General features: G+C 43.6%; 1 protein-coding gene across 1 annotated transcript in view; it reads left to right on the top strand.

The window, feature by feature from the left end:
* The window catches only part of LOC115148800 (homeobox protein cut-like 1), a 253639-nt gene that overhangs the window by 131448 nt on the left and 102502 nt on the right, over positions 1 to 19689 (top strand). Inside the window, exons 4-5 of the mRNA XM_029691038.1 lie at positions 13107 to 13185; positions 16877 to 17014. Coding sequence (XP_029546898.1) covers positions 13107 to 13185; positions 16877 to 17014 — 217 coding nt within the window. The remainder of the gene's footprint in view (positions 1 to 13106; positions 13186 to 16876; positions 17015 to 19689) is intronic.

Below are 19689 nucleotides of genomic sequence, written 5' to 3'. Positions count from 1 at the left end.
TATGTGCTTCCAATTTTGAGGCAACAGTTTGGGGAAGGCCCTTTCCTGTTTCAGCATGACAATGCCCCTGTGCACAAAGCGAGGTCCATACAGAAATGGTTTGTCTGAGATCAATGTGAAAGAACTTGACTGGCCTGCACAGAGCCCTGACCTCAACCCCATCGAACATCTTTGGGATGAATTGGAACGCCGACTGCGAGCCAGGCCTAATCGCACAACTTAACTAATGCTCTTGGCTAAATGGAAGCAAGTCCCTGCAGCAATGTTCCAACATCTAGTGGAAAGCCTTCCCAGAAGAGTGGAGGCTGTTGTAGCAGCGAAGGGGGGGCCAACTCCATATTAATGCCAATGATTTTGGAATGAGATGTTTGACGAACAGGTGACCACATACTTTTGGTCATGCAGTGTATATTTGCTGTGGCAGTAAAATGTATCTTGATGACAAACAGTCACTGTAAATGAAATTGGGAAGAAAGAACATAGATCGAGTCACTCAGCGGCATGGAAAGAAATCAGTCGCTAAGGAATGAGGTTTAAATGTGAGTAAATCTTTAGTATGCCGTGTAGGCTATTCTTTTATTTAAGGGCAGACAGAATCAGTGTGACTCATTCAAACCCCACCAAGCCTAGTCAGGCAACCGAATGATACAGCGAGACCTTCAGGAGACGTGATGGCTGTGGCAGAGAGAGACATGTACAAAGTGGCATAGGAGTGGGACAAATGCAGGAAGTCACTACTGATTTTGCATAATTGCAGTGTAATTTTGGACGGCTGTCTCTTCGTAAGGGCACCGGGAGCCCAGGGAGAAGGCTGGGAAGTTGGCAGCTCTCACAGCGCTGGGATTAGTGCAACACTCAGTGTGTGTGTGTGTGTGTGTGTGTGTGTGTGTGTGTGTGTGTGTGTGTGTGTGTGTTAGCATAGGCGTACAATAAAAAGGGATGACTGGGAAGGGCCTCAACCTTTTAGGTCATTAAAAGTGTTTTTTCAAGAGGATATTGTGTGAATTTCACATACAATATGTGTGTGATTGTGTAAAGGCATACCTGTCCTCGAACCCACTCCTCTCCGCCATCATATCCTTGAATAAGGTGTCCCTCCCTTATAAGATTTAGCTAGCCTCTCTTTAGTGGCCCTCCCCCGACACACAGAGACAGGGGTGACTGTGATGATGGCACAGGGTGGTGCCCGCTCTCTGATCTCCCTATGACATTGACGCTGATGCCAGGCGACGCCCGCTCTGCCCCAGAAGAGCGACGTGTCAGCCGTCACAGACCATCACTGTGTCGCCGCTCCGCCCGCCCATCCTATCCTAGATTCACTCGTAATAACTGATCTAGGATCAGATTACCCAACTCCCGATACTCACCTCCAGCATTGGGGGGATTACGAAAACATCTGACCCTGGTCTAGTGGTTAGAGAAACCTCAATCTGTTTTTCTAATGTTAGGCTACAGAGTTGAGGATAGTTAGTAGAACTAGATATCCATACTACTGTAGCTGCCTACAAGTAATGTTTTAGACCTGGCCCCCATACGACAACCCCAGGTAACAGAGATGGAGCGAGCTAGCTGTTTCCTGTTTCCCTGGGAAGCCCAACTCTATGCTCTTAAGTCACCATCCTCTCAGACTATAATTCCCTGCTTAAAAGAAAGCTGCAAAGCCAGTAATGCCTCCTACCCAGCCCAAAAAGAAACCCACTCAAACTCTCTCTGTCACTCACACACCACTCTAGATCAGTTATCCACAGCTTCAAACCTGCTCTGCAATTACAGGGTTAGGCCAGGTCACAGACGGAGACGAGGCCAACGGTGTCCCCTGGACCCTAAGCCAGTGCCAAAGCCTTCCTTGTGTTTCATATAGCTTCTACTAGCGTCATTAGGTTAGCAACTGTCATGCTATTTTTAAGTTGTTCCCGCACCCCTAAAGAGTCCAGATCATTAGAGGGGCGTTATGGTATACCTGTGAGCTCGACACACACACACACACACACACACACACACACACACACACACACACACACACAATTATATGTGTTTTTGTGTAATCATTCAGAAGGCCGCCCAGCCGGCGTTGCCAGATGCCCTCCCCTGTCAGAATGTGCATGGAGCTGCATTGGAGAGCGAGACAGATAATCTGCACTTTGCTATGGCCGCACAGTCACGCAGGGCCTTGGCGCACACATTCACACACACGCCGGTGCCATCCCTCCCATTACCTTACCTCTCCCTCCTTCCTCACTCCCCCCAGTAACTATCTATCCCACTTCACCTTCTCCCCCTTCCCATCACTTTCAATAGAAAACCAAAGAAGGAAAGCAGCCTTTTAAAATGGTGTCTGGCAGATCCCTTTGCCCAGTAAGCTGTGAGCTTTAATTGCTCCATCTGCGATCGAGAGAGAGGATGAGGGGTGGGGGGGGACGAGAGAGGGGGGGACTTGGCCCTGTGTACTTTGATCCAGATGTTTTCCAGCAAAAGCCCATCTGAAAATGTCTAATTTCTCTCTCCCATAGTAGTGAAAAGTGACTGGGGCTCACTGGCGTTTGTCAGTGGCAACTGCCTGCCTCGCTCCATAAAACAAAACCTCTAACAGAGTCTTGGCAGCGGACGTCCAAAATACTGTTTTATTTGATTTCTCCTTTTTGGAACCCATTGTTTGGTGTCTGTAAACACTATATGTCTCTTCTGGACGCTTTTAACTTGGTGTGTGTGTAAGTTGCTGACTTGCAGTTGTACTGTGCCACATCTTTTAGTGAGGTTGAGCAAACACTGCCACCCTATGGGTTGGGAAGGAAACTTTAAATATTGGGGGGAGGTGGTGTGTGTGTGTGTGTGTGTGTGTGTGGGAGTGATATTTGTTGACTGACACAAGCAGTGTGTTACCCCTACCTACAGTGCATTCTGAAAGTATTCACACCTCTTCCCTTTTTCCACATTTTGTTATGTTACAGCCTTATTCTAAAATGGATTAAAACTAAAAATAATCCTCATCAATCTACACATAATACCCCATAATGACATCACAATACCCCATAATGACATCACAATACCCCATAATGACATCACAATACCCCATAATGACATCACAATACCCCATAATGACAATGTGAAAACAGTTTTTTTGACATTTTTGCAAATGTATTAAAAATTAAAAACAGAAATACTTTATTTACATAAGTATTCAGAACTTTTGCTATGAGAGTTGAAATTGAGCTCAGATATATCCTGTTTACATTGATCATCCTTGAGATGTTTGTACAATTTGATTGGAGTTCACCTGTTGTAAATGTAATTGATTGGACATGATTTGGAAAGGCACACACTTGTCTATATAAAGTCCCACAGTTGACAGTGCATGTCAGAGCAAAAATCAATCCATGATGTCAAAGGAATTGTCCGTAGAGCTCCGAGACAGGATTGTGTCAAGGCACAGATCTGGGGAAGGGTACCAAAACATTTCTGCAGCATTGAAGGTCCCCAAGAACACAGTGGCCTCCATCCTTCTTAAATGGAAGACATTTGGAACCACTAAGACTCTACCTAGGGCTGGTCACCCGGCCAAACTGAGCAATCGGGGGAGAAGGGACTTGGTAGGGAGGTGACCAAGAACTCAATGATCAGTCTGACAGAGCAGAGTTCCTCTGTGGAGATAACATTCCAGAAGGACAACCATCTCTGCAGCACTCCACCAATCAGGCCTTTATGGTAAAGGGGCCAGACAGAAGCCACTCCTCAGTAAAGGTACATGACAGCCCGCTTGGAGTTTTGCCAAAAGGCACCTAAAGGACTCTCAGACCATGAGAAACAAGATTCTCTGGTCTGATGAAACCAAGATTGAACTCTTTGGCCTGAATGCCAAGCGTCACGTCTGGAGGAAACCTGGCAACATCCCTACAGTGAAGCATGGTGGTGGCAGCATCATGCTGTGGGGATGTTTTTCAGCGCCAGGGACTGGGAGACTAGTCAGGATCAAGGGAAAGATGAACAGAGTAAAGTACAGAGAGATCCTTGACAAAAACCTGCTCAGGACCTCAGACGGGTGAAGGTTCATCTTCCAACAGGACAACGACCTAAGCACACAGCCAAGACAATGCAGGAGTGGCTTCAGGACAAGTCTCTGAATGTCCTTGAGTGGCTAAGCCAGAGCCCAGACTTGAATCTGATCGAACATCTCTGGAGAGACCTGAAAATAGCTGTGCAGTGACATTCCCCATCCAAACTGACAGAGCTTGAGAGGATCTGTGGAGAAGAATGGAAGAAACTCCCCAAATACATGTGTGCCAAACTTGTAGCGTCATACCCAAGAAGACTCAAGGCTGTAATCACTGCCAAAGGGCTTCAACAAAGTAAAGGGTCTGAATACTTATGTGAATGTGACATTTCAGTTTTTAATTTGTTATACATTTTGCAAACATTTCTAAACAGTTTTTGCTTTGTCATTGTGAGGTATTGTGTGTAGATTGATGAGGGAAATAAACTATTTAATCAATTTTAGAATAAGGCTGTAATGTAACAATGTGGGAAAAGTCAAAGGGTCTGAAAACTTTCAACATGCACTGTATATGTATGCATCTACCTTAATTACCTCGTACCCCTGCACCTCGTACCCCTGCACCTCGTACCCCTGCACCTCGTCTCGGAACTGGTACCCCGTGTATATAGTGATCATTATTCATTGTGTATTTATTCGTAGTGATATTATTAACATTCAATTATTTTTCTATTTTTCTCTCCACATTGTTGGCAAGGGTCCGGTAAACACACACACACACACACACACACACACACACACACACACACACACACACACACACAGAGTATACCAAACATTAGCTGCACCTCCCTCTTTTGCCCTCAGTTCGTCAGGGCATGGGTTCTTCAAAGTGTGTAAAGAGTTCCACAGGGATGCTGGCCCATGTTGACTCCAATGCTTCCCACAGTTGTGTCAAGTTGGGTGGATGTCCTTTGGGTGTTGGACCATTGTTGATACACACAGGAAACTGTTGAGCGTGAAAAACCCAGCAGGGTTGCTGTTCTTGACACAAACCGTGTGTCAACATGGGCCAGCATCCCTGTGGAACGCTTTCCACACCTTGTCGAAACCTTGAAGAGCCTGCCCATGCCACTTAAATATTTTGTCTTGCCCATACAAATCTATGTCTCAATTTGTCTTAGGTTAAAGAAGGAATTCATCTACACTGATTGAAGTGGATTTAACAAGTGACATCGATAAGGGATCATAACTTTCACCTGGATTCACCTAGTCAGTCTGTCATGGAAAGAGCAGGTGTTCTTAATGTTTTGTACACTCGGTGTATATATTTTTGGGATGTACAGTAGGTCTTTACTCCTCCTCTCGTGCTTCCCCCCTCCTTCCCTCCCCTTCTCATCCTCCTCCCATCCCCTCCTCTACCGAAGGATGACCCAGTTAGCGGCAATGCCAGGACTGCCAGAGCAGTGGAGGAACGCGAAGTCAGCAGCAATGCTAAGACCCAGACGTGGCTCTCAGGAGACATGTGACACCTCCGCAAACACACACACACATAGACCTAAACACTCGCATACAGTACACACAGATTCAGTAGATACATACACACACACGCTGCCTCAGGGCTGCTCGGTGCAACCTCAACAACAGCCATACACATGAAGCCTCTGAACCCCACAGTAGGCGGGAGTTAGATCCTGCTGTCAATCAATAGCTCACATAGCTAGGCCAATGGGACACCTTTCTTACTCTGATACACTACAGGTAGAAGTCCTCAAGTGTATAAAAAAGTTTACCAAGGTTAAATGGTGAGTAAAACGTAGGTTTTACGCTTTATCAGTCATATGTACAGGATACACATGCTATACACGGTGCAACAAAATGTTTACTTGCAGAAGAACAGTACAATGGGTCATTTTGACAGATATTTTTTAAATCTTGTTGAATAAAGGTTATACTGTGTTATTTTCCTCTGAAGATTGGTACCGCTCCTATTAGATCCAAACGTCATACAACGGCATCTATACGTGAGGAAATGATTTGATTGACAGCGCATGATAATGAGGTGGTTTAATGTATAGAGCACAGCTGAGGCTTTGAGGCTTGTGTGTGTGTGTGTGTGTGTGTGTGTGTGTGTGTGTGTGTGTGTGTGTGTGTGTGTGTGTGCGCCACAGATCATATAAAAGGGTGTGTGTGTGATGGTGTACATTGAGTACTCACCACTAATATAGCTGCTTCCATGTAAAGGAAAGCTGATAAAAAATGCATCAAAGCGAGAGGGGTGGATTATTATTTGTGTCATATGTATAACCAACCATGCTATTTAAATAGGTTTGGACAAAACCCTTTCTCCTCTCTCGCCAGCTGTTGTCCAGTGTGTGGTATTGAGGGCGAGAGAGGGTTCAGGGAAGAGTAATCTGTGACCTGAGTTTGACCACCTCTCCCTACCTCTCCAAGGGCAACGGAGGAATATGATGCAGTATTTGACTTGGTCCGTGACGGGTCTCCAGAGTGTGTTTCCTTTATCATTTAGACGGTATATTTCAGAGGCAATCTGGAATTGATGTTGAGCCACACAAACTGTTGATGTTATGTTCTATATGAAGTACCTTGGTGAAAGCTGTAATGTTTTTGCCGTATGGGCGGGTATTTGTGATGTATAGTGTTGGTTTGGAGCTAAAAACAGCAGTTTTCATAACATATTTAAATCATAAATATTATGATTTTTGAGCCTGATGCAGTACAGTGTAGTTAATGTAAAAGCAATGCTGTATCATACCACCAGCATACTAAAGCAATGTCATGGCTATGAATCAGCACTATACTCCTATACTTTAGTGTTGATGAACTTCAATGCAAGAGCTTTAGTGCCTCTTGGGCCAACGCCAAATCACGTCACCCCCTTGATGACTCATTGGTTAGCTGCCTTGGTGCGTTCCAGTTGTCTGTCTGTCTTCCCAGTCCACAGCAGAGAAGCACTCGGTCTTCATCATGAACTGAGAGGGTTGGAAGCTCAATATCTTTAAGCAGGTTGTTACTGGTTAATGACATAACGACACTGCTATTAACGCCTTTTTAAGACAGAAATTCTGTGGTGGAAGTATTACAGCTCTAAAATATCTGGAGCTGACGCTGTTAAAGATGAATTCATTTCTATATACCTGCAATCCCATTCATGTTGAACTACGTTTGGGCTGACATCATTTAGTCGGCTGGTCGATTGTTTAGTCGAAAGCCTGTTGGTCGACCGAGATTTCTTCAGTCGCAATGTTAAAAAAAACAATGTCATGAGTTCTAATCCAATGGATTTTTTTTTTTTAAATTGTATTATTATTAGTTATTACCCTACCCCTCCCTCCTACCCTACCCCTCCTTCCCAGGCTCTCTGTATTTCTTTACTTTACTGCTGAACTATTATTCTTGTACAGACTGTAAAATGTATTATTTTGTACAAATGCAGAAACAGTTTGTGATAAATTGAAAACCTAAACATAAAATGTAATACATACACAAACATCTGCCACAATAATCATATTACTTGTATTATTTAAAACAAGCACCTTATAAAACTGTACAAGCACCTGTGTATGTGTACTTATCCATCGTGTGTATGTGTACTTATCCATCGTGTGTATGTGTACTTATCCATCGTGTGTATGTGTACTTATCCATCGTGTGTATGTGTACTTATCCATCGTGTGTATGTGTACTTATCCATCGTGTGTATGTGTACTTATCCATCGCGGAGGCCATGTGGTACTAACATTCTATATGGTTATATTATGTAAAAAGTAATGGTGCAACACTAATAAATCAAATATTATTATTTTATAACAAATGTGCTTCCTCTCGCGATGGATACTGTCCGGTTCTGAAACATAATCTTCAGTGCGCCTTAGAATTGGCGCATTTCCCTATGTTGCTACTGTATGTGCTTAATAGCAACGTTAACCAGCCTATTGGGATTGAGAACAATGCAGCGGAGGCAGCAGCAGCATTGACCAGAAAACAGCCCTTGCCTTAGCCTAATTGTTTAAGGAAATTGAGGAGAGAGGAAACCCCAACTTAATTAGGTCTACTGTAAAATCAATAGCCTAACTGTTAAATGTGCCTGGCTTTATAAATCATCCATATATATCTACAGAAATAAGAGAGGTCTTGTTTCTGTTGCCTGTTTGAGTGTTTGTTTAAAAGCCTACTGATTCCATGAGCACCCAGCCTCATGCCACGGCAAATTGTCTGATAAAGCAATTTCACCGATTTGGCTGTTTTTAATCTTTGCTATGCTGTAATAAAGGCTTTACTATTTTTTGTCATTAGAACAGACTGGTATTACTTATTTATTTGGTGTTTACACTGTTCCAAATAGGCAGAAAAATAATACTGTAATCTAACAGCACCTGTTTGTCACACATAATATGCATGCAGCTCTCTTATATCCGCCTTTCTCTTGATCTCCTTCTTATTGTTATTATTACAGTTATTATGATCACCATAATAATAAGTAATGTCATTATCATTAGTAGGCTTTATATAGTATCCTTGTATATAACCACCATCGAGCTGTAGGCCTAAGAGCGCGTCCTGTTTAGTCTTGATACCGTAACTTACTTAGGCTTATTTCAATATATAGGCTACTGTATCAATCAATCAATCAATCACTCATTAATTCCTTCATGCCATCACACAGCATATGATGCATTCATGCTTTGAAATGCAAACAAGCATTTTAGTTTTAAAATTAAATAACAAAGGCCGCTTTCAATAATTAGCCCAAACAGTAACTAAACTGCAATTCATGAACGCATGCAGCTGTTTTTAGTCTGCTGTAATAAAGGCTTTAAATTGTCATTTGTTTTCATTAGAACAGACTCTCTGGTACATTTATTTATTTAGAGTTGTTTACACTGTTCCAAATGGTCAGAAAAATTATAATATTGTAATCTAACAGCAACTGTTTGGTACACATAATACTCACGCAAAGCTTGTTCTGATACCCTCATTTTTCTGGAGCTCCAGTAGTTTCCACAAAAGTCAAATGTCTTCCACAGATCTGACTTCCCCTTTCCCTCCTGAGCAACCAGCAAACATTCTCCCGTTTCGAGTTTCTTTTTCACGTCCTCCGCATCCATTTTGCGGTTACTGTGTTCGGAGTTTGTTATAACCAATTTATTAATGTGATTATGACAGGTCAGGTCCTTTTGGTCACATGCAAGCGATGCTTACATGTTTCACATAAAGAGAGCAAGGGTTTGAGGGAATGTTTTTCCTAAACAAATTTGGGATTTCAGTAACACACCTTTTCAGTCAGAAATAAGTGAGAAACTAAATGGCTGAAATGTTGTTACAGCTTCAGCACGGACAGCTCAATAAACACTTCCTGTGCTGCCTTTTCGCTGCAGTATGGAGGAGAGCAAGACAACGTGTGCCAGTCACACAGCCACTCGCTGTAATTTTTTTTACAGTGTGATCATCAGGCTCTTTCTTGAGTAATTTGTGTTTTAATTATTTAATCAAACTGTGTGCTTAAAGCATCAGACAAGCTCAGTGCATATTTAGTTGATTTTATTCAAACACATAATAGGGTGTGTGTCTATATATGGAAAAATACGTTTTAAAAAGTTTCACCAATCGATTGGTGGAAAGAACAAGGCGACTCTCGGTCGACCAAGATTTATTTTAGTCGGTGACAGCCCAAAACTACAAACAGTGCATTCAGAAAGTATTCATACCCCTTGACTTATTCCACATTTTGTTGTGTTAGTCTGAATTCAAAATGGATGAAATAAAACAAATTCTCACCCATCTACACACAATAACCCATCATTTTTTAAACATTTTTATTTCACCTTTATTTAACCAGGTAGGCTAGTTGAGAACAAGTTCTCATTTGCAACTGCGACCTGGCCAAGATAAAGCGTAGCAATTCGACATATACAACAACACAGAGTTACACATGGAATAAACAAAACATACAGTCAATAATACAGTAGAACAAAAGAAAACAAAAAGTATATATACAGTGAGTGTAAATGAGGTAAGATAAGGCAATAAATAGGCCATGGTGGCGAAGTAATTACAATATAGCAATTAAACACTGGAATGGTAGATGTGCAGAAGATGAATGTGCAAGTAGAGATACTGGGGTGCAAAGGGGCAAGATAAATAAATACAGTATGGGGATGAGGTAGGTAGATAGATGGGCTGTTTACAGATGGGCTATGTACAGGTGCAGTGATCTGTGGAAACATGTTTTTAGAAATGTTTGCAAATCTATTGAAAATTAAATACAGAATATCTTATTTACATAGCTATTCACACTCCTGAGTCAGTATTTTGTAGAAGCACTTTAGCAGCAATTAGGGTTGCACATTTTGGGGAATATTCAGAGGTGGAAACTTTCCATGGGAATTAACGGGAATATATGGGAATTAATGGAAATGTAATATTAATACCATTTCAATGTAGATGTTTTTTGCATTGGATATATATACCATATCATATGGAGACAAACATAAACCTTTTACCTTATCATAAGTAGACATAATTGCAAATTATTAAATCCTTCCAATAGAAATAAAAAACAATTTAGTTACGAATTGAACATTAATTAAATGAGTTGACTCTTCACATGGGATGATTTCACTGAACAACAAAAGAAAGGGAATATTGAATGATCCCCAGTGATCCATCTCCCAAAAATGTTTTCAACATATCTGTAAATTGAAAGTCTAGAAACTAAAGCTTTGGTTGTCTTCCCCTCAGGCGTCCATGTCTTCTCCCTGGACCTCCTCAATGTCCACCTCTTGAACATCAGACTGAGGCCTTATCTTCACTGTCACTTTCCAACCTTGTTGAGGATGGCTCATTGTCAGGCTCAAAAAGCCTCAAATTTGCCCGGATGGCCACCAATTTGTCAACCCTTGTATTGGTCAGCCTGTTGCGTGCTTTGGGGTGTGTGTTCCCAAACAAGGACCAGTTGCGTTCTGAGGGGGCTGATGTTGGTGGGATTTGGAGGAGAAAAAGCCTCAGATCCACAAAGTCCCTTCCACCAGGTGGCTGATGAGATATGTTGGCACGTCTGCCATATTGCATCTCCATCCCAAAGCCCTTGCTTGGAAGTGTACTTCGCCAGACTGCCTAACCATTTCCTTGGCTCTCTTGTAGAGTGTATCCATTGTTTTCAGTGCCACGATGTCCTTGAGGAGCAGATTCAATGCATGAGCAGCACAGCCAATGGGTGTGATGTGAGGGTAGGACTCCTCCACTTTAGACCAAGCAGCCTTCATGTTCACAGCATTGTCTGTCACCAGTGCAAATACCTTCTGTGGTCCAAGGTCATTGATGACTGCCTTCAGCTCATCTGCAATGTAGAGACCCGTGTGTCTCTTGTCCCTTGTGTCTGTGCACCTGTAGAATACTGGTTGAGGGGTGGAGATGTAGTTAATTATTCCTTGCCCACGAACAGTCGACCACCCATCAGCGATGATTGCAATAGTCTGCTTTCTCTATGATTTGCTTGATCTGCACTTGAACTCTGTTGAACTCTGCATCCAGCAGATGAGTAGATAAAGCATGTCTGGTTGGAAGGGTGTATGCTGGGCGAAGAACATTCAGAAATCTTTTCCAACGCACATTGCCTGTGAGCATCCGAGGTGAACCAGTTGCATACACAGCTCAAGCAAGACATTCATCAGCATTTCTCTGACTACGTTCGTCCATTGAGTCAAAAAAACTTCAGATTCCAGGAGGATCATGAGCTGTTGCTATCGATAATATGTCTCATTTAATCATTTTCACCTCTGACATCTTTGTTGCATTCTTGATATATGAATTGGCACAGTATTTGCAAATGTACACAGCTTTTCCTACATTAGCTGCAGTGGAATGTCTCCACACGTCAGAAATGACAACAAAAAAATACAATCCCATGTACAGATGAATAGTTAAGCAGTTAGATTAAACAACTCCTTTGTAAGATACATGTTTTAAAATGAAATATGTATGGAAACAGGTGAATTAACACTCCTCAGTTATCAGGCTCAAGCAAGCTAAAACCTACATGGTAGCAAAACTAACTAGCAGAAATTGTTAACAAGTTAGAAATTATTTAAACGCACTTTGCTGTAGACTACTATTTACTAGTTAACAAAAAATAATGTGTCGTATAAAATATATTCACCCCACCCAGTATTGTAATCAAAACTTACCAGAAAGCATGTAGTCCTTGGTTCAGACAGTGTAGTAGTGTGGGCTCAATAGCATCTCATTAGTGTGCAAGATCTTGAGAATCAGCTGTACATGTGATGGAAGAATGCACTGTGCCTGCAGAGGGTTGCAATTCCAAAATATGCCACAAGACCTAGAATTGCCTTATGTGTATCCCACAAAAAAGGTTCACTGTTATCAGCTAACTTTTTTGATGAATTTAAGCAAAATTCCCGGGCTTAACTTCCCATGGAAAATTTCCGGAAAGTTTCCCAAGCAGCAGTTATAGCTGCAACCCAAGCAGCAATTATAGCTGTGAGTCTTTCCACACCTGGATTGTGCAATATTTGACCATTATTCTTTTCAAAGTTCTTCAAGCTCTGTCAATTTGGGAGTTGATCATTGCTAGACAACCGTTTTCAGATCTAATGTTTTGTATAGGTTATTGTCCTGCTAATAGCTGAATTCATCTCCCAGTGTCAGGTAGAAAGCAAACTGAACCAGGTTTTCCTCTAGATTTCTGCCTGTGCTTTAGCTCCATTCCGTTTCTTTTTTTATCCTGAAAAACTCCTCAGTCCTTAATGGCATACTTTAGGATTTCGGATACCATTTATTATGTGTCTGCGTGCAGTTTGAAGGAAGTTGCTAACAAAGTGTTAGCGCAATGACTGGAAGTCTATGGGTATCTGCTAGCATAACACGCTAGCAGATACCCAGAAACTCCGTCATTGTGCTAACGCTACTTAGCATTGGCTTGCGAAACTACCTCTTAACTTCCTTCTTACTGTACACAGAGACACAAACATTTGACTGATATGATTGTTGTTGTGTTCTCTGATAAAAGTTGGATCTCCTCTCGACTACTCTCCACCATCTCTCTTTTCTTAAGCAATATTTCCATCTTTCCTTTCAGATCGACGCGGTGAGTAAAAGAAGTAAGGAGTCAGAGGCTGCCTTCCTAAGCGTGTACAAGAGATTCATCGATGTCCCAGGTAAGTCTCAGCTCAACCGTGTGTGTGTGTGTGTGTGTAGAATAGAGAATCCACCACAGGGATTTCCACAGCAGCCGAGGCACCCTAAACAATTCCGGCATGTTTGAGACACACGTCTCTTGCGCCACACACACACACGCGCGCGCACGCACACACACACACTTCTGATTATTTTCCTGATGTTCCTGAGACGATGTGCCTCCAGGAGCCAGTGGGCATTGGGGAAAATGAAGGGATGGGGAGGACATTGATGATCTCAACACACTGACAGACGCACAGTCACTATTAATACCAGTGTTGTCCATGGAGATCTCCTGATCTCCTGTGTATTTTCCACCTAACTAAAGCACTGAGCGACTTCCTGGCTAGGCAGACTAATAGTGGGACAGTCAACAGTGGAGGGTGACTGGAGTATGTGTTAGTCTGTGACGGACTGGGACTTCTGAGCTCGTTTCTGTGTGTGTGTGTGTGTGTGTGTGTGTGTTGGGGGGGGGGGGGGGGGGGGGCTGTCTGGGAGCCTTGTCTGCCTGCAGTACATTTTCTCCTTAGTGAACCTTATGGAAACGCATGCGAACACACACAGGCCTGTAGGAGCAGGCCGGCCTGCTTGGGGAACCACTTAGTACATGCGTAAATGACTGCTGTTGTGGTTTGGAGATCCCAGCCCTGCCTAGGATCTCTAAACCACACCACGCATTCACACACAGCTCAACGCCTACCAAGACAGACAAGCAGCACCTAGAGACCTTCGCCTTGGCTCCCGTACATCAGTCCGTGTTCCAAGTGTGTGTGGGGGGTGTCTAGGAATGTCTGTGTATTATCAGTGTAATCTGGAGCCTGTCCATTCTTGTCTCCACGTCTGTATGTCTGAGGATGAATGATCACTACTCCACTGATTATCTCATAGGTGTGTGTGTGTGTGTGTGTGTGTGTGTGTGTGTGTGTGTGTGTGTGTGTGTGTGTGTGTGTGTGTAATCACACACACCTTAACGTCAGTGTGTATCCACCCCTTGGAGCTCTGCTGAACACACCAGGGAAAATACACACCCTCACACACACCCCTACCTGACTCTCACCCTGATGACACTTGGGAGTAGAATGTCAAAGTTGACAGGTGTCTCCACCTACTGTCTTCCCTCTCTAGCCTTCTCATAAAGCCTTTGGAAATATTCACACTGTTCTCACAGACAGCCCAGTGTTCTGCAGCAGGCTGGAGTGGCTGCACTGAGCAGTTGGCACTCAGTCTCACTCCTGCTCCGAGCACACACACACTCTCTCACTCACTCATTCACACACACACTCACTCGCTCTCTTCACACACGCGCACACACACAGAACCTCGCCCATCCAGACAGTGTTGGTGCTGCCACTGCCTGTCTAGTGAAGGGACAATCTCCCAGTTATAAGTTCCAGGGAGGACAGGAAGAGAGAGATTCTGACACACACTGTAGTCAGTCCGTCTGTTCTGGAGAGAGTAGCAATAGAGGGGTAGGCACTGGGACTAGGCCGACTGAGACAGGCTAGATGTGATACAGCACTCATCACCATAATGTCACATTATGACCTTCTCTCCTGTCACACTGTAGGTCACAATGACAGTCGTTTTTTAATCATATGGGGTCATTCAAAGCACCCTTAACGAGAGGGTATCATCATAGATAATATTGAAATGGAATTAAAAGATTAGTTACCATCCAACCCTTCAAGAATGTCGGTACTACTGTAATTTCTTATGACGAGAAGTTAAAGTACGTTTTCACAATCAAATAGGGATTGGTGTAGCATGGGAACAGGCTGTCCATGGCCAGACCAGAGCTCTTCTATCAGCCCAATGTTTCAGAGTCTTAGATGAACACTGTGTGTTATGACGCAGGGTGTTAGAACAGCGCGCGCCGTTGTTGACATAACAGATCTTTTGATAATGCTGTGTGTCCTCAGCGGTTTGGCTTCTCCCTCCAAGGACGTGGTGGAGATAACTTGGCCCTTGTTTCACGTAACAGAAGGACTATCTTAGTGGGGAGAGGAGTTTTATCAGATTCACAATGCACTGGCGTGTTTGACGTGGTGTGTGTGTGTGTGTGTGTGTGTGTGTGTGTGTGTGTGTGTGTGTGTGTGTGTGTGTCTTCCACAGCGCTTTCAGAAAGTATTCACACCCCTTGACTTTCCACAGTTTGTTGTGTTACAGCCTGAGATTTTTTTGGTCACTGCCGACACACAATACCCCATAATGTCAATGTGGAATTATGTCGGCCTGGAATATATGCTCTTATACGCTCCCTCTCGCTCTTCCTCCTTTTATCTCCCATTGTTTACCCCTCTCTACCACTCTTTTCATATCCCTCCTCTTCCTCCCCCCCTTCCTTTCCCTCTCTCTCCCTCCTTCTCTGCTCTCTCTCTCTCAGGGCCAGGGGGGCTAATGTAATCATATGATTACATAATTAACCCAGCTGTCTCATTAAAGAAAATCAACTGGAATTGGGGCATAATTAGTCATACGGCAATTAGCGGCCGCGTCGATGCCGGGCACTGATGAGGCCAGGACTGGCAGCGCCCAACGTGGGAGTGGGAGGGGGGGGGAGACTCAGGGTTAGAATACCCTGCCACTCTCCAAATGCCTCCCTTAACCATTCCCATCACCACAATTTCTGACCTTGATTCATAAGAGGACCACAATCAGTCATTGACTTTTTCGAGTCATCCGCAATGTGTTTTACAGCTTTGATTTAATTCAGTTAATCAATATATACATTTATCAATCCACAGTTTCCACCACTGTGGGTGGTGCCATTGGCTGAGGACCTATCACAAATAGGCACTGCAGTCAAGAGTGTAGTTGTGCAATATATGTTTTGCAAGGGTGTATATTATTTTCATACAAGCCCACTTCAGTCTGTTTACAGGAATGTATTGTTGTCTCATGGGTTTCTCTGCCCAAGCCCCAAAGATAAGAAAGTCATCATCATTGTCCTGAATCCGAGCTATCGCCCCTCTTCCTATCTCTATTTTCCTCTCTCATTCATTCTCCCTGCCTCTCCCTTTCTTGCCCTTTTTCTCTCCCTCTCTTCGCCTCTCTTCATCTCCTTTGTCTGGGCTACTTGTTCACGTGACCGTGTGTGTGTATGTGTGTGTGTGTGTGTGTGTGTGTTGCAACCACAGCAGCGCTGTCTCAGCACTCCTGCTCTACTCTGTACGAATGGGGGCAGCTATACATAGCTCTGCTGCTCTGGCACCCAACTCTCGCACACACACACACACACACACACACACCCAGGACTCATCATCAGTCAGCCTCACGTGACTCGCCCTGGCCACTCATGGTCACTGCCAGGGACACAAAACCCCACAATACACCTTATTGTTGCAGTGCCTGGATTGATGTTTGAATGGAGTGAGAGGTTAGAGACAGAGAGATAGTGGTAGGGAGGGATGAATGGACGGGTGGGTCTTAGGATCTCCTCAATGAACCGATCTTCAAAACATGCTACACTAATACTAGTCATATATACACTGAGCTGTTCCACTTTGAAAGGCTACCCTGGTGTCAGACCTGCTTTGTGGATGTGCATAGCCCAACCCTGTGTAGTCTAATGATTAGTAATGTATATTGTGGATTTGTATAGTGATTAGTGATTTCTTGTGATTTGTGATGCATAATGATTAGTAACATAAGTGTCCTCTCCCGTCCCATCAGACCCTGTGTCGGCCCTGGAGGCTGCCCAGCAGCTACAGCTGAAGGTCCAGAGGATGCACGACATCGAGACGGAGAACCAGAAGCTCCGCGAGACGCTGGAGGGCTACACCCAGGAGATCGCTGAGGTCAAGCACCACGGTGAGACTGAGACACACTCTTATTTGGTTTTATTTGGGCAGATCAGCTTTGATATTGCAGATTGTGGCTTCTATCAATGTAATTGTCTGAAACATTTCCAATCACCCATATCCATTTTTATATATATAATATATATTTTTTATTAGGTATATTTTCCTTCACATACTCTTTGTACCTACAGTGCATTAGAAAAGTATTCAGACCCCTTGACTTTCTCCACATTTTGTTACGTTACAGCCTAATTTAAAAATGGATTCAATTAATTGTTTTCCTCATCAATCCACACACAATACCCCATAATGACAAAGCGAAAACAGAAATACCTTATTTACATAACTATTCAGACCCTTTGCTATGAGACTCGAAATTTAGCTCAGATACATCCTGTTTCCATTGATCATCCTTGAGAGGTTTCTACAACTTGATTGGAGTTCACCTGTGGTAAATTCAATTTATTGGACATGATTTGGAAAGGCACAAACTTGTCTATATAAGGTCCCATAGTCGGTGCATGTAACAGCAAAAACCAAGCCATGCGGTCAAAGGAATTGGCCGTAGAGTTCCGAGACAGGATTGTGTCAAGGCACAGAACTGGGGAAGGGTACCAAAACAACTTCTGCAGCATTGAAGGTCCCCAAGAACACAGTGGACTTCATTTTTTAATGGAAGAAGTTTGGAACCACCAAGACTCTTCCTACAGCTGGCTGCCGGCCAAACTGAGCAATCGGGGTAGAAGGGACTAGGTCAGGGAGGTGACCAAGAACCCGATGGTCAGTTTGACAGAGCTCCAAAGTTCCTCTGTGGAGAAGAGAGAACCTTTCAGAAGGACAACCATCTCTGCAGCACTCCACCAATCGGGCCCTTATGGTAGAGTGGCCAGATGGAAGCCACTCCTCAGTAAAAGGCACATGACAGCCCACTTGGAGTTTGCCAAAAGGCACATAAAGGACTCTCAGACCATGAGAAACAAGATTCTCTGTCTGATGAAACCAAGATTCAACACTTTGGCCTGAATGCCAATTATCACGTTTGGAGGAAACCTGTTAGTATCACTACGGTGAAGCATGGTGGTGGCAGCATCATGCTATGGGGATGTTTTTCAGCGGCAGGGACTGGGAGACTAGTCAGGATCAAGGAAAAGATGAACTGCGCAAACTGCGCAAAGATGAAAACGTGCTCCAGAGCACTCAGGACCTCAGACTGGGGCGAAGGTTCACCTTCCAACAGGACAACGACCCTAAGCACACAGCCAAGACAACGCAGGAGTGGCTTCGGGACAAGTCTCTGAATCTCCTTGAGCGGCCCAGCCAGAGCCCAGAGAGACCTGAAAATAGCCTTGCAAAGATAGTCCCCATCCAACCTGACAGAGCTTGAGAGGATCTGCAGAGAAGAATGGAAGAAACTCCCCAAATACAGGTGTGTCAAGCTTGTAGTGTCATACCCAAGAAGACTTGAGGCTGTAATCGCTCACAAAGGTGCTTCAACAAAGTACTTAGTAAAGGGTCTGAATACGTATGTAAATGTAAAATTAAAGTTTTATATATATATATATATATATATATACACATTTTGCACAAAAAAAATTAAAACCTGTTTTTGCATTGACATTATGGGGTATTGTTTGTAGATTTTGTTTTTTAAATACATTTTAGAATAAGGCTGTAACGTAACAAAATGTGGACAAATTTGTGGGGTCTGAATACTTTCATAATGCACTGTATACTGGACCAGAGTGATCAACTGGGTTTGAACCGGTGGGCCACAAAAAATGGTTGGCTTGCTGAGCTAAAGCCATAGGCATTAGCTCAGGGAGCTAACACAAGCATAGTTCACTGACCCGCTTACGATGGCAAAGACTCTCCATTGAGAGATTTATCAATGTTCAGCTGTCTTGGAAAGGGATGGAACACCACAGCGATCTGGTTAAGAATAGTAAAGTATATGTGCTATGTTAAAAGTTTGAAGAAGATATCATCTGTAATACGGATACCGTTTCAATGGCCGATGTGCATGGAGCTACAATTTTCAGAACCTCGCATCAAACGCCGTAAAATAGCTAACGGCTAATAACATCAAGTTAGTGGAGCATCAGTCGCTCCAAAGTCCTTCCATAACCCAAAAATATACTGTAAATACTGAACAAAAATATAAAAGCAACATGCAACAATTTCAACGAGTTACACTTCATATAAGTCAGTCAATTGAAATAAATTAATTAGGCACTAATCTATGGATTTCACAAGACTGGGCAGGGGCGCAGCCATGGGTGGGCCTGGGAGGGCATAGGCCCACCCACTGGGGAGCCAGGCCCAGCAAATCAGAATGAGTTTTTCCCCACAAAAGGGCTTTATTACAGACAGAAATACCCCTCAGCTGTCCGGGTGGCTGGTCTCAGACGATCCCGCAGGTGAAGAAGCCGCTTGTGGAGGTCGTGGTCTGCGGTTGTCAGGCCGGTTGGACATACTGCCAAATTCTCTAAAACGACGTTGGAGGCGGCTTATGGTAGAGTAATGAACAGTCAATTCTCTTGCAACAGCTCTGGTGGACATTCCTGCAGTCAGCATGCCTATTGCACACTCCCTCAAAACTTTGAGATGTCTGTGGCATTGTTGTGACAGAACTGCACATTTTAAAGTGCCCTTTTATTGTCCCCTGCACAAGGTGCACCTGTCTAA

The sequence above is a fragment of the Salmo trutta genome, chromosome 15 (genome assembly GCF_901001165.1).
Source record: "Salmo trutta chromosome 15, fSalTru1.1, whole genome shotgun sequence".
NCBI classification, from domain to species: Eukaryota; Metazoa; Chordata; class Actinopteri; order Salmoniformes; family Salmonidae; genus Salmo; species Salmo trutta.
Note: the sequence above shows the minus strand (reverse complement) of the source record. Positions and strands in the feature narration are given on the sequence as shown.